Consider the following 15,895-nt stretch of genomic DNA (forward strand, 5'->3'; position numbering starts at 1 on the left):
ATCAGTACAGCCATGCTCCATTTTGACCATAATTTTCTGAGTATTTTGTAGATGTTATAAATGTTATAAAAAGATGTTAAAAATGGTATAGTAACCAAAAAATCAGTTACTTGTGCATCATAGGCCTCCCTCATCTGTAGGTTGTGTTAAAACCAGTGCAAAGATCAAAAAGCGAAATAGCACAGCAATTATACCTTAAAGAAAGTGAAAAACTTTCTTCAACTAGAGAAATCTATGTAATAGAAACATTGTATTTTAGGAAATACTTGGAGTGGGCCTGAGCAGCTGGCACAGCAGTGTCTCTGTCACACAGCTCCAGGGACCTGGGTTCAAGTCCTGCTCCTGGTGACTGTCTGTGAGGAGTTTGGTGTGTTCTCCCCGTGGGTTTCCTCCCACTGTTTAAAAACACACGTTGGTAGGGTTGGTGACTCAAAGAATGTCCTGACCCAAGTGTGTGTTGCCCTGTGAAGGACTGGCGCCCCCTCCAGGGTGTGTTCTTGCCTTCTATCCAGTGATTCTGGGTAGGCTCCATACCCACCACAACCATGAACTGGATAAGTGATTACAATGAATGAATTAAGTGGGCTTTTGCTTTTTAAAAATCTCAGTTGCATGTCTAAGAGAGTTAAGAGTAGCTTCTGTTACCCATTTAACCATTCACAGTTGCAGTTGATGCCCAAACCCTGCATATGTATCTTGCAAAGAAAAAACAACACCCCTGGCAGCACTGCTGAACAAGTAACAAGGCCTTACCAGTGTTACACATCTCCCTGAAATATGTCAGAGTGTATTACTTCTCACCACCACAATGAGCAAAGGTCTTCTTCCAGATCCTCTCAATAATTAGAGCTCAAGAGAAAGACATGGGGACAAGCAGCAGGGGAATAATAGACTACTGTGGGTTCAGACCATAGGAGAACATTTTAACTCAGATAATAGATCCTTTCTTCTCAAGGCCAAGGCTGTGATGTGTAGCTGAGAATACTCCCACAGAGTGTCACTGGGAAAATGGATAATTATGTTCTGTACCAGGCCCCTACCTTTCCTTTTTATTACTTAACCAACCAAAGGGAGGGATATATGGCAAAAATAAAACATCACGAGATGTCAGGACATATTCAAGATACACAGTATGTATCGTATTAGATTTTTCTGAAGTATGCCAGCAAATTGGAACAAATCAAACGCAGCAGCAAAACGGTACAAAAAATATCATAGATACTATGGGCATATTTGCAGTTTATGTACTTACTACACCAAGGTTATGGTGATTTACAGACTTTACAAACATGCTGTTTCTTTGTGTCCTTCCATTATTCACTAAATCTATGAAATTTACATAAAGGTACAGTAATGAAATTTTCCCGCATTATAAAAGAACCATATATGTGAAATTGGGGCAGTACAGTGGTGCAGCAGGTCGTGTCGCAGTCACACAGCTCCAGGGTCCTGGAAGTTGTGGGTTCAAGTCCTGCTCCGGGTGACTGTCCGTGAGGAGTTTGGTGTGTTCTCCTCATATCCATGTGGGTTTCCTCAAGGCGCTCCGGTTTACACCCACGGTCCAAGTTGGCAGGTGGATTGACGACTCAAAATTGTCCGTAGGTGTGAGTGTGTCTCGCCCTGTAAAGCACTGGTGGCCCCTCCGGGTGTGCTTCTGTCCGGCGCCCAGTGATTCCGGGTAGGCTCCGAACCCACCGTGACCCTGAACTTGATATGCGGTTACAGACAATGCATGAATGAATAAGTGAAATTGTAAACACATATTAAGCTGAAAATGACTTTTTATGTCATCTGTTTAAAATTAATGAGTCACTAAATCATTTCATCTGCTTATTAGGCTGTGACAGATGTGATAAATAGGTACAACATTGACAAAGTTGTAAAAGGATATCATGAAATATCATATTTATTAGAAAGGTTTTTATCTACAATATTATTGCTAAATCTGATGTCTTGTACCATACTGATTCTTTCCAGTGCTGGTAAAGTTTTACATTCAAAAGTCTGTGGCAAATCAGCTAGATTCTACAGTCTATAGACCAGACTTGACACCGCATTGTCTGAATGAACTTCACTATTGGTTTCTTCTCACAGGGTGAATTATTAGTCAGCTGGGTTGGGTCAGCCATATCAGTCACCGCCATCTTGCCAGTAATTGCAGTTGGCCTACTCACAAAGGAGAACTTCAGCCCACCATGTTCCACATCAAGGGGCAGAAAAAAGTGACTCGTGTCCATCTTTCAGTCAACCACAAAACATAGGCACTGTATTCAAAAATGCCAGTCCTGTCGAGAGACAATACACAGGCCTGACGCAGAATGACCCTGATTGAATATAGCCACTGGAATTCACTTCCTTGGCCTGCACAATGAGCCACAAATTAAAGGATAGTATTCGAGGGAGAAATATGTAACAGCACTAAAATTTAGGTAGCAATCTGAGGAAATGACTGAGAAAATCAGGGGAATTTCTTCAAGTCAAATGACATATAATGAAAATACACAAACACAATTTTTATTCCATCAGTAAAAAACATATACAAAAGACAAGAGGAAATAAATTAACATTAAAGTGCAAATCTAACTTCATAATGTTTGATCACTTTAAGAAGGTAATACTTTGTGCATACTGCTCTGTCGGAGTGAGTACTTGATGAAAGAGAAGCAGATTAACAGGCAGGAGCAGTCCGATTATGTATCCTGAGGCTGAAAGGACAAAAATAGATTTAGGTGTGGTGTGTACCACAATCACACCACAGTCATTTGTTAATTAAATGTTAGTACTTTAACTTCTACTAAATTACAATTGAAATCACTTAAATGAATCACTAAATCTAGTGCAAAAGATGGGCTGAAAAAAAGATAGAAAATATAAAGTTTGATTAGTTTGATGGATAGTCATATAGACAAATAATGTGTACCTTATATTTGTATGTAATTATGAGAGCTTTTTTGTATCATTTCTTCACACATCTTCAGCCTTTCTCCAGTGTTGTATGATCTAGGCAGCATGGTCAGATGAGATGAGGAGAACATTATTCCCTTGCTTACTTTTAATGTTTTGAAGCAATTAATTTAGGTTACAGATGCTTACAAATGCTTACACAATGCAGTGTTAATACTGTAATAATGATAGCATTCCATAACATTAGCATTCATAGCATTTCCGGAATTATGACATTTTTCTTGAATATTTCATTACACTATTTTCCACCTATTCAGTCATAATTACTTCCCTTCATTGTAAACATTAACACAATCGTGCACATTTTAGGAGGTGAAGACCAGGCCAAATCATAGGTGAGCGTCAGAACAATGTTAATGCAATGAACAGTTACAGAAAAAAGCCAAAGATCTCCCCATTTCAGAATCCTTCTCATTTACCTTCTACCTTTTACAATGCAGTAAAGACCCAGAGATACACAGACTGGCTAAATTGATCAGAAATTTTGAAACCTACTTTAATGCCATTGGGTGTTACTCTGTGTTCTTCTGTATTATTAGGCCACAGTTTCAGAACTTGTCAGTCATCTTTTCTCAAAACTGAATATATTTGAGAGCAAAGTAATTCACTGGTATTATACAAGCCCCTATCACAGTCACCAGCAATAAGCATCATGCTGGTTATGAAAGGACTTCTATTTGGATTATCGTACTTCCTCAAAATCAGGAAAAACCCAATTCCATAGGGTAACAAAAAAGCGCAAACCTAGCACAGTTTCCTGTATTTCCTGTTTTTAATATGTGCTTATTTGAACCTTTTTCCAACATTTTTTTATTGAATCAAGTCAAGCATGAATACAGGAATGAGTGGATGAGTTTTATGTTGGATAATTAATCAGTAATGATTCAGTGTGGCATGAACAGTTTGTTATTAGACTCAGACAGGAAACACCTGTAAGAACTGCGCCTAACAAACAGGGCAGAGCAAAGTAATGAGAGATTTAGTAGGAGACAAGGGAAGCAGAGAGGCCAGTAGCAGTATTTAATCCATGCAGATTTTTAGTAGCAGCATCACAAGCCTCATTAAAGGCTAAAAGTCAGAGAGAAGGAGAGATGGACATACTTACCCTTTCCGTTTTAAGTGGAATTTTCCCAAATACATCAATGCACACACAAGAACTAAAATGCAGAAAGAGATTACTGAACTAACATTAAAAAAACTATTGCCTATTTTTTCCAAGTCAAATATCATTGTATTGCTTTAAAATCCTTTCTGAATTTCTTGATTTATCAGGTTTTACAAATTGACAAAAGAAGCTTCAGAAAGCATTTTAGGCCAATCGATCTATATTTAGTATTAGCAATATATTCCAAATTCTGTATCTATCACAGACTTTGCAGCAGAATAACCATAATATTACTATAATATGATAAAGTAGTTAAATACAGCAGCTATTCAAGCACCTGGAAGGTTTATAAATGTATATGTAAACAAGCTGGCAATATAAAATTCATTATCAGTATAAAATTCTTTTTTTTTGAAGGAAAAAAAAAAGAAATTAATTCAGTTATCACTGAATGTCATGTGCACTGTTATGAAAGGTCTGACACCAAACTTCAAGGTCTGACAATGTTTGAACAAACTTCATAAAAAAAAAAAAAAAAAAAAAAAAAAAAAAAAAACACTCACCAACTATTACAAATATTACAACTAGAAGAATAATTTTATCTGCATAGGGGAAATATGGTCCCTCAAATGTATCTGCAGAAAGGGGAAAGAAAACCACAGATTAGAGGGATTGTCAATAAATAAACTAGATCAGATTGTAGGTTAATTCTAAATAGTTGCTTCAGTGACAGTGGGGAAAAACGGCAAAATGTAATTCAATCAGAAATGACTCACATAGCCAACTGCACCAATTAGCTGTGGTAGTAACTCTATAAGCTGTCCCTGAGGACAGCATCAGCAGAGCTACAGTAACTTAATACAGCAGATTTAATATTTACAGAATCTATGAGGAAGTAGAGCATGCGCCAATGCTGAAAAGTAAGTGACAACACAATGCTCTGTGCTGCTCCCATGGCAATGGATATGCATTACCAAAATAAGAGCATCTGGAAAAATCTTATCTAGCAAGTCTGCTTTTGAAACATAATATGAAAGACTTGGACATTTACTTGTCATACCACCAGGTGGTGGGTCATTGCTGGTGCTAGTTCCGATGGTGCTAGTTCTCATGGTGCTAGTTCTCACGGTGCTAGTTCTCACGGTGCTAGTTCTCACGGTGCTAGTAATGATGGTGTCTGTTCGGTTGACAGAGGTTTCCTTTTCCTCTTCATCCTCTTCAGCAACACCAATGAGGTCAGGTACTGTAACAGAAAGTTTTGGGTCAGAAAATCCACTCCAACTCATGCCATAAATATTGCACGGTCCTCTATCATTCCAAAGAATGCAGTTCCACTGCTCTGCAGCTAATCACTGTGGGGTTTTATACCCCTATGTCCCATGACATGGTGACCTTGAGCTCATGTGCATCAGCTCCACAGCATCTAACTCAACTGGCAATGTTTTATAAATATTGCAAGAGCTGTGCATGCTCAGCTGAACATCTGTGTCAACAAAGAGTACACTTTAAATACCTGAATTCACTAAATTAAAAGGTGTCCAGAAATGTTTGTATATCAGAAGCTGAATAATGTGAACCCAAATCATTTTACACAGAATGATGTGAAAACAAAAACATTCAGTATGTGGCAGTTCTGTTGGCAGAAATATCTTGTTAAATGACAGTACAAAGGAGAATAGCCTGGCTTGTTCAAGCTGACAAGAAAGCTACAGCTACTCCAATATCCAATATGTACAACAGTGGTGCTTCGTAAAGTATCTCTCAATACATTGAGTATTTAAGATTGATGGGCTGCAACAGCAAAAGAGCCCATCAGGTTCACTCTTATCCACCAAGTACAGGCATCTAATGTTACAGTGGTCATAGCCTCATCAAAACAGGACAATGGAAGATTAGTAAAATGGCCTAACGAACTGCAAATTTCTAATGCGATACTCAAATCGGAGAATCTTGAATCATGAACCAAACCTTCATTGTATCAACAGTCCAAGCTTGTGGAGTCCATGGAATGGGACAGAGAATGTTTCTGTGACTCAATCAAGCATTGTTTGGGTTCCACAGTCTACTACAGCTTACTACTTTTGCTGACATATGCATCCCTTTACAGCTACAGTTCACTAATCATCTAATGGTTACTTTCTATGTAAGGAGACACTTTGTCACAAAGCACAAGTCTTCACAAGCTCCATGAGCATGTAAATGGGGTCTGTGTAATTCAGTGACTTTCCCCAGTACTAATAAAGTCTCTATGGAATCTGGCAGGACATGAGATGTGCAGCATGAATTTGCAGATGGAAAACCTGTGGCAATTATATACAGGGTGAGTCAAAAGTTGCAGGGTACCCTTTTATCTAGTAATGGGTGAGGGGACTATCTTTAAGGCTGTGTCCGGAACAACCACAAACACATACACACGCATTTATCATAAACCACATTTAAAAAAAAAAAAAAGGCTTACCTTTAACACAGCTTGGAGAGCTAGACCAGCCATATTCTCCACACGTAATATTTTCAGAGCCGTCTATAATGTATCCTGGATCGCACATAATTGTGACCACTTCTTTATATTTGTAGGCCTTTCTATCAAGCTTGACTGCAAACGGGATTGGCTGGTATTGGCATTCAATAGCTGAAATTCGAATATAAGATCAGTGCTGGCAAAGCATATTCTATTGGGACTAAAAGAGAAACTGAAAAACATTCTTCACTTTTCTCAAATACCAAAGCTGTAAGACGTATCTATACAGAAACTAAGCTGCAGTAAAAGCCAGATTTTAAATAACTGCTTTTGTGATGTCACAAAATACCAATACATTTAAACAGTGATCAGATATAACATTATTTCAGCCTTGTTTCTACACTCCCTGTCCAATGACTATATACATGTACTCAGTGTTTTTTCCAATTAGACTCCATCTGTCACTCTGCCCTCTGTTCTTCAATGATCAGGACCACCTGCAGTAGGTATTACTTGGGAAGTGGGTAATACACACTAACACACCACCACTACATCAGTGTCACTGCAGTGCTGAGAATGGCCCACCATCCAGGTCAAAACCCACTTTGTTGTGATTTTGTGGGGGTACTGACCAGTGAAGGACAGGGTGAAAGGTGGCAATAAATAAATAAAATTAAAAAAACAAACAAACAAAAAACATGCAGAGCCACAGAAAAACTACACTCTCTAATAGAACTACAAAGTGCTCCTGTATGGTCACTGGAGCTGAGAAAATGAACAGTGAGTGCAGAAACAAGAAGTTACATCTGCAAGTTCAGCCTGCACCAGTTTACTCTGTTCATTAACAATGTTTTGGGACCCGTTGCTTTTCAAATGAGTAGGTGTCACATTTTATCAGTACAAAATAAATAAATAAATAAACAAGCAAACAAAAATAGTACAGTTCCTCACTGTAAATATAATTCATACATTTAAATACAAAACACATTATAAATATATGAATATTTAGCTTAAGTTACAAATGGTCTTATAATGTCATTATGTAAATTCATTCATATATTTACTTTTTGAAAGGTTTAATTAATATAAGTTTACAAAATACATCAAAAATGCCATAGAACATTTAATAACTTAATGCTGATGCCTCAACTCATCAAACCATAAAAAATAATCATTGTGATGCATATCATACATAGTGAAAATGTAAGATATATTACTATAATTTTATTTTCCATTTTCCCCATTGTTAGTTTGAGGCAACGTACCTTGACATTTAGCCCTTCCACTCCATCCTGTCGATAGGCAATGCCTGTAGCTTGAACCACGAAATTCAAATCTGTAAACAGGAAATTTATACAGGTTAAAATCATGACTCTGGACATGCTGTTCAATTTAATGGAATGCAGTGACAATTTGTAAAGAGAGGAAGATCAAAGATGCCTAACCCTTCTGTACAAAATGGTTTGATTTGAGCCCTAAACAGTGTTCCATTTGTTAAGTCATATTTTAGAATGTCGTCCATCTTGGGAATGCCACAGTCTTTCTCTGAAGGGGAAAAAAAACAAAAAAAAAAACGTAAGACTAGGTTAAAGAAAAAAGATTAACAGGTGTTGGCAATATGATGAATACTTATTGTAAACATGATAATGGTACTGGGAGTTATCCTAAGAATAGTATATCTAGAGCCTTAAACAAATGTCAAATAGCATTCTACAAATCCACAGAGATCAAACAAACTTCTATACTGTGTACAGAGATTAAACAAACTAATCCATAGTCTTTCAAATCAGGTTGTAATTGTTTTGGGCTTTTTCCCCCAAATACATTGTTTTCTGTGTAAATAAATTAAATAGCTCTGATATGAAATGAGATATTACAGAAAACTATTTCCTTTCAGGATAATTTTGACTTACAATGCCCTGCTTGGATGTCTAAAACACGTAAAATACAACAATAACAACAAACAACCAAACAATATTTTAGATATTTTAGTTCAAAACATTTCACAAAATAGCACTGAGCAGCATATTTGTAACTACTTCTTGTAACAACTTTCTCTGAGGTCACATTCATAATGTAAAATTTCACATTAAACCACTTTAAACTATACTGTTTACATCTATATCAATTATAGTTGGAGAAATGGTGAAATAAATTACTGTAAGCACTAGGTTAAAATAAAAAGACATTACTTTTGCATATCAATTCTGGTTTGCTCCATATGCCATTCATACAGGTGATGATGTCTGATCCGCTCTCCTTTTCATGTCCAAGGGAACATTCCACTGTGAGTTCCAACCCATCTGGAAATTCGTTCTTCAGAGTAGATTCATCAGTTAACACCAATGTTGTCTCCAGCCCAGGTTTAGGACACTCCTCTGTTTAACACAGATTAACACTGAGATTAATTACACACATTAAACATCACATTATGACTACCTATGTATTTCTAAGCTCACTGACCATTCTCTTATCTCCACTGCCTACAGGAGCACTTTGTAGTTCTACAGTTACAGACTGGAGCCCATCTGATGCTCTGTAAACATTGTTCGCCCCCTTTCACTTTGTTCTTCAAATGTTCAGGAAATCCCACAGAACAGGTATGATTTGGAAGGCGGTGTTGATGTGTTAGTTTGTGTTGTGCTGGTATGAGTGGATCAGACACAGTAGTGCTACTGGAGTGTTAAAAACCCTCAGTGTCACTGCTGGACTGAGATTGGTCCACGAACCAAAAACACCCAGCCGACAGCATCCTGTGTCCATGGACTTGAGGACAGCCAGTGCACACTGTGCAGCAACAGATGACATACTGTCTCTGACTTTACATCTACAAGGCGGACCAATGTGTTAGATGTGTCTAACAAAGTTTACAGTGAGTGGACACATTATTTAAAAACTCCAACAGCACTGCTGTGTCTGATTCACTTGTACCAGCGCAATACACATTAACACGTCACCAACACCTCAGTGTCGCTGCAGTGCTAAAAATGTTCCAACACTTAAAAAAAACAAAACACCTGCTCTGTGTGGGTCCTGGGCGGATCCTGACCACTGAAGAACAGGGTGACAGGTGGAAAATAAAGTATAAATCAAATCAATTGTTTCAGACAGATTGACTAATCTTTAATTATGAAACCACAAAGTCTTCCTGTATGGTTAGTGGAACTAAGAATATGGGCAGGGAGTGTAGAAAAAAGTAGTTAGTAATAAAGTTATTGTTGCTCAATGTATGTCCATAACAAGCAGAGGTATAAATAAACACATAACAGCAACCAACTTTCATATTTTGAGAAAAACATTTTGAATGTCCAGGTTTAATGGTTTCAAAGTTACAATACATTTTTATATTAACTTACATTTAAAGGAAAGAAAATAAGCAGTATGTTCAGGTTTCCTTAACTTTTTAACAATAAACAAAAAGACTATAGCACATCATACAGTTGCATTTAAGAAAAATAATTAATTTAACAATTAAAGACGTTAAAAGTGCCAATGGGTGTAGATTATAGTAGATTATCACCAATTTTCTCACTAAGGGGTTCAATGAAGTACATAAACAATGCTGAAATATCATAACGTTTGGTCCCCTCTCTAAACTGAGTTACAATAATGTCCATGTTTAAATACATTTTTAATTATTCAGGTTAAACCATTCAGACTGGAGTCATGAGCCCCATTTCATCCTGAACTTTAAAAGCAACACGAGGTAAAATTTGGTATTCTTGCTCCTGGGTAACTCCCTAAAGAAGCTTAGTGCAATATATTTGTACATATGTAAATCAATGTGCGTGTGTGTGTGGTCCTACCCTCCTCCAGACTTTACATAATGTATTTTCTAAAGTGCTGAACCCAGAGTAGCAATAACAAAGGCTCAGTGCTCAGGTAGGTAACGCCTCACAGTTAGTTTTAATAATTTATATTACGTAGTGTTCTTTTAACAAGACAAAGCACAGGATAATGAATGTTAAAGTCACATAAAACAACAGTCTGTGGATATGAACGGTTTAAGGGAAGCTTGGACAATGAACATGTAGAATTAATTAGGACTGATTGGTTCCGTATACACTGTAAGGCTATTCACGCAGCCCACGGGGGTTTAAACAATAACCACAAGAAATCTACATGATGTGGGCTTTTTAAGGTTAACGGAGCTTGCTAATGCGACGCGAACACGTTTCGCGGTTTACTAACTTTTAGACTTCCTAACATTACATCAATAAACAATAACTGTTAATTGAATGAAACTATCACACTTCTATAATAAAAGACAGCAAAGACTGTTGGAGCGAAATGAATCGAGGAGAGGTCACTTACCGCCGGCTTTCCCCATGGAAACACAAGACAACAAAAGTAGCAAAGGTTTCCACAAATATATCTCTGACCTGACCATTTCGAATGGGCTTAAAGTGTAGAAGTAACAACGTCCTGGAATGACCACTGAATAGGTCAGTTAAAAATGTCCAAAGCAACTACTGCCTCAGGTAAGAAAACTAGTGAGTTCAAAGTCCAAGATAGTTCCGCCTGAATGAAAAGTCTTTGATGACAAGTATGAAGATGACGCTGTTCTGGGCTCCTGAATCCTCCACAGACTACATAAACACGCGAACACAGTCGCACCTCCTAGATGAGTAAGCTGTGAGGCGAGTCTCCACGCAGTGGTTCTCCTGTGTACCAGGCACAGACCCACCCACAGCCGTCGTCACTGCCTTGTGAAACATGACCGCTGGTTTCCACTCTTAATATCGCTGATAAATGTTCACACCCAGAAATCTGTAACAAGGTCCGAACCGAGTTCCCTGTTTTCGTCACACTGTATACATTCGATCCGGTGCGTTTGGCTTTCACACTGCAGTTTAACAAGCGAACTAAAGAACTTTGAAGGATACACACGCGTCGTCATAACAACGTCTCCCCGCACTTGATTTTGATTGGTTTGTAGGACAACTATCCTTGAAAGGAAAAAACTGTCTTTGAAAACTCTTATTTTTAATTTTCACCGCTTTCCCGAACGGCACCACATCGCTTTATATCTCGCCGCCGCAGGTTCTTTATCTTCAAGTGTCATTGTTCCCTTGTCCTACCACATCCTCCATTGTTCCCCTGTCCTATCATATCTTCTCAGAAAATAAGGCATACATTTCAGCATTTTTGTGTTTTTTTTCCAAGTGTTCGTCAGACCAAATTTTTTTTCTCCTGTTGTTTACTAGGCGTCTCGACTTCCTGTAATTGTCCGAAAGTCTTTCACCTAAAAAAGAAAAAATGGAAAGAAATGTGCTTTTCATTGATAAAGCCCCCTTTATTTATTTATTTATTTATTTATTTATTATGTGTATTAAATGGGAACTGGAATTAGGATTAATTTAAACATGTGTGGTGAGCTTTACTGACTATGCCTGGCCCAGTGAGTATACTTAAACTTAGCATATTAGCTTTGTGTATTTTGTTTGGTTTCCAGTTCCACCCTCACAGTTACTATACGTTCAGTTCAGAGTGAAAATGATCCAAACAAAATATGGTTGCTATAGCAAGATTGCCACAAGAGTTAAGAAATAAAATAATAAATGATCACATTTGAAGTGGTCCATCTGTATTTGATCACTGGGATTAAGTGAGTCATTCTTAGGGTGTTCCCTATTTTCTTTTTTTTTGTGTGGTTTCACTGACTGACTCAAAACCATTTTTCTTCTTAACTGTTCTATTTTAAGACCTTCAACTTTCTCCATCAATCAAATTTGATGATGTGTGCATCTTTATCGTTGTTAAGGAAAGTAAGGAGACACGATGGAAAATGAGTGAGGTTAAAAGGACAGATGGAGCATTTAGAGATGTTTTACAATGTTCATAGTTAGTAGAATGATTGTGTAGGAGGGAGAAAACCATGTGAGAAAACCTGGCACTTCTACTGTAGTAATCATTTGTCCAAATGTCTTAAAATTTTCCCAAAACAGTACGAGAAAGTAGAAATCTTTCGCATCTGACCACCATGTAAAGGCCTGCTGCTGTCTTTGAAAGAACTGGAGATAAATATTTTTGGACATAGACTTTTGGAAGTCATCACGTTGCAGAGTGAAACAATGTTAACATGCCTCCCTCAGCTGTTGAATTTTGGGAAGGACTGGGAGTTAACCACCTACTTCTGATTATGTGGTTTGCATCAGAGTAATGTCTAATCAGAGTCTGAGCAAATTCACTGTAAAAACTAAGGAAATGAAAGGGAGTATCCCGAATGTTTCTGCCATAACTACAGTACCCATCTCTTGTTTTGTTGTCTCTGCCTCTGCTATGCCTTAGCACTCCAGACAGGTTACGATGTCATGATGTCATACGTGAAGTATGTCAGAGGATTCTCCGTCTAACTTTACCTCAGTCCACTCTTCACCTCAGAGTGTTTCAGTGTCACCGTTAAGACACATGTATCTTTCCTAGCTATTAACAGTAGCAAGAATCCAGCCTGACACATTTTCCACATTCTTTAAAACCAACTCCTCCTTTCTCTCCTAGACGGCTTACCAAAGAGTTGGTTCTTATCAATGTGTGTCTGCCATGTGCCTTGCGGTCTTATCTTTAGAGGAAAAAAAAACACACCCCACCCAGTTCTATTTCTCTTGGCCCAGTGTAAAGTGGCCAAGCTCACACTTCCTACGAAGATAAACAGCCTTAAACACTTTAGTCAAAAGCAAGCAGGAATTATTAAGATTAATTAGATTTATTCTAAATTTCATTATTCATTCCTAAGAGGAGCCTAGAATTGCTCCACCACTTTATGAATTTTCTCAAAGTGTTTATTTAAAACTGCACTCCACAAGATTTGTTTTACTAAAATTGTTTGTAAAGCCTTAAATATTAATTCAACAGACCGGACCGAGTGTCAAGCTGGGTCTAGCAGTAGGTATTTAAACAGCTTGGAATGTTTTTACATGCTAAATTTACATGTCAAGACTCAAAAAGTCCTGGCTCAGTGGGCTGGTTACCTGGGTAATGTTATTGGGGTCATGGTCTAGAGTGCTGACATGTACAGAGATGAAAGTTAAGGCCTGGAAGGACAGATATCCAGGAAAATGGACTGATATGAATCAGTATGAATCAAGTGACCTGGCATGGGGAGCTCGTGGGTGAGGTAAAGAATACTTTCCAGTGAAGCGTAGGAATGTATCAGCGATGCACAGGGAGCTCACTGTTAGGTCACAGAGGTTTGACGAAAGGAGGCTTGTTTGGTAGATAAGCCCCGTGGGTCCCTTTCAGTGTCTTCAGATCATTTTTTGTTTCACTTGACACGTGCAAACTTACATTTATTAATTTTGAAACAAATCTTACTTCAAAACATTTCCAACACTGCGTGAGTTCTCTTGTAAAACACCTTCAACAGGTATGTACACATCATCATGTAAATATGCGCAGGGAAATGAAGTGCAGCACAACCCACATTACAGAAGGTTCTGCTGTTTTATATTTCTACCAGAGAACTCACCTTGTATAGTGCAGATTGAAAATTTGTAGACAGCTGCTCATTTGATATTTTGTCTGAATTCTAGGCAAATAAGAGCTGTCTGTTCTTTACTCCTCTGGAAAGGCTCTACACTCGAGGTGTACAAAATGGCAGTGAGGATTTGATTGCTTTCATCCACTGCAGCATTAGTGAAATCACATACTATTGTTGGATGATTAGTTCTGGTTCACAACACCACTCCAACGTATCTTAAAGTCGTTATACACAGTGACTCTAAACCCCTCTAGTCGCTTTGTGTTGAGCATGGTCATCTTAGGCTCGTGTGCGGATGTTCCAAAGCATCCCAAGTAATTGCTCAATGCTTTATTTTGTAGATTATATAAGCTGCTCTTCGGCTTAAAACAAGTTTCGGCTACGGGTGCGTCATTAAGTAGCTTAATTCTCTGGCTTCACAAACTTTTGGACATGAGAGCGAGGCCCGTGTACGGACTCATTGGCGACCCCCTGTGGTACAGAGCTGCCTCTCATTCCATATTTAAAGAGTATGCAGGTTTAAGGACTAAAAATGACTTAAGTATTTATTCATCCATTCATTCATTGTCTGTAACCGCTTTATCCAGTTCAGGCTCGCGGTACGTAATTATTTATACGTAAATAAATGTATACAAAAATAAATAAAATACAAAAAAAAATTAAATACATTTTTGTCATGAAAAAGCGCATACTTACAATAAATGTTTTAATTGATCTATACATTTCTCTATATCAACATTTATTTGGGCCTTTTCTGTATTTATACTTTTATTTATTGGTGTATGTTTATATATATAAACCCTGTGTATGATTCTTATTTAATACAAGTCAAATATGCTCTGAAATGTGCACAAAAATAGTAGAACACACAGCATTCAATGTAAGTTGTTATAGGTCCAGTAATAGTAACACCATAATAATAATAATTACCTGATGGTTGTAGTGAGTGTGTTGTTCCACAGTCCTGCTTTAACCCAGTCATCAACAGAACACAGCTGACTGAGAAATGGTGAGGATGGAATCTAATGTTTTGTTTTTTGTTTTGTTTGTGCTGTAATCTCACCGTTGTTTATTTGGGAGGGAAAACAGGCGACCACTGATTGGACCCACTAACATGTCCAGGTAGAAGGAATGACATAAATAAAATAAAAATAATCTCCAGTTAAAAATTCAGTTCAAGTCATATTTGGCCCCTCCCCCTCCATCTCCATGTCTAGGTGTGTGGTTTCCCTGCTTAACCTTGTTTTCCTCCTTGCTTTACTTTTCTCCTTTCATGTTTTCTGTTTACGTTTCCTCTGCGCATGCCCCCCTCCCCCCCTTGTTCGTTATAGCCACACCCCCAATAGTCCTCGTTCTACTCTTTCTCGTCTTCTGTTCCACACCTGTACAATCAGCTTCCTGAAAAACCTTCCTTTTTTGTTTTTTATTGGTTCATATTCTATTTTATTAAGTGATCTCCATCAATTTGTATTACAATTATATTTCTATTTATATTCATGTTAATGCATATTACCTTTCTTATGTTTTTACTTAATGCTTGTTAAGAGCTCTGAGCTGTTGGAGGATGTGTAATATTTGGGTGACCAAACGTCCTCTTTTACCCGGACATGTCCTTTTTTTAAAAAAAAAAATAACTTAAAAAATGTCCGGGCGGAATTTCACAAACGTCCGGGATTTTGTTTTTCTAGAGCTTACATAGAACTTCGAGAAGCGTTTCGTTCACAAACTAGTCCCGCCCTCCCCTACTCCGATTGGTTCGCTTGTGAGAAGGGGGCGTGGTGAAGTAGCCTAAAATCTTCTGATTGGACGGTCTGACTGTAGAGCTACCGTTATTGGTCGATAACCTTCGCTGTAAACATTTAATTGGTCAGTCTGCACGGCAGTAGTC

The 15,895-nt window shown here is 37.9% G+C and overlaps 1 protein-coding gene across 3 annotated transcripts; it reads right to left on the reverse strand.

The window, feature by feature from the left end:
- Window positions 1–252: 252 nt before the first annotated feature.
- Window positions 253–15,133, reverse strand: im:7151449 (complement decay-accelerating factor). 3 transcript variants are annotated; one of them, XM_066666253.1, is made up of 10 exons: window positions 14,938–15,133; window positions 8,720–8,905; window positions 7,973–8,072; window positions 7,793–7,863; window positions 6,528–6,698; window positions 5,121–5,312; window positions 4,633–4,704; window positions 4,070–4,121; window positions 2,921–3,000; window positions 253–2,705 (listed from the first exon to the last, which is right to left on the reverse strand). In XM_066666253.1, exons 1-9 carry the CDS (start codon window positions 14,987–14,989, stop codon window positions 2,922–2,924), a joined length of 975 nt encoding a protein of 324 aa, XP_066522350.1. In that variant the 5' UTR covers window positions 14,990–15,133; the 3' UTR covers window positions 253–2,705; window position 2,921. The 3 variants fall into 3 exon arrangements, with proteins under 3 accessions (XP_066522350.1, XP_066522347.1, XP_066522348.1); XM_066666250.1 differs by lacking the exon at window positions 14,938–15,133 and adding an exon at window positions 10,842–11,380 and having other exon boundaries at window positions 255–2,705; XM_066666251.1 differs by lacking the exons at window positions 253–2,705; window positions 2,921–3,000; window positions 14,938–15,133 and adding exons at window positions 3,009–3,909; window positions 10,842–11,381.
- Window positions 15,134–15,895: the final 762 nt, after the last annotated feature.

This window comes from Hoplias malabaricus, chromosome 3 (genome assembly GCF_029633855.1).
Source record: "Hoplias malabaricus isolate fHopMal1 chromosome 3, fHopMal1.hap1, whole genome shotgun sequence".
Classification (NCBI taxonomy): domain Eukaryota; kingdom Metazoa; phylum Chordata; class Actinopteri; order Characiformes; family Erythrinidae; genus Hoplias; species Hoplias malabaricus.

Coding starts and splice junctions, on each gene's coding strand:
- im:7151449 (XM_066666250.1), bottom strand. CDS start 10,917: ATGGTCAGGTCAGAGATATATTTGTGGAAACCTTTGCTACTTTTGTTG. Junction 5,313..6,527: donor CTCTCCAAGCTGTGTTAAAG/GTAAGCCTTTTT, acceptor TTTCTGTTACAG/TACCTGACCTCATTGGTGTT. Junction 4,705..5,120: donor ACCACCTGGTGGTATGACAA/GTAAATGTCCAA, acceptor CCCTTTCTGCAG/ATACATTTGAGGGACCATAT.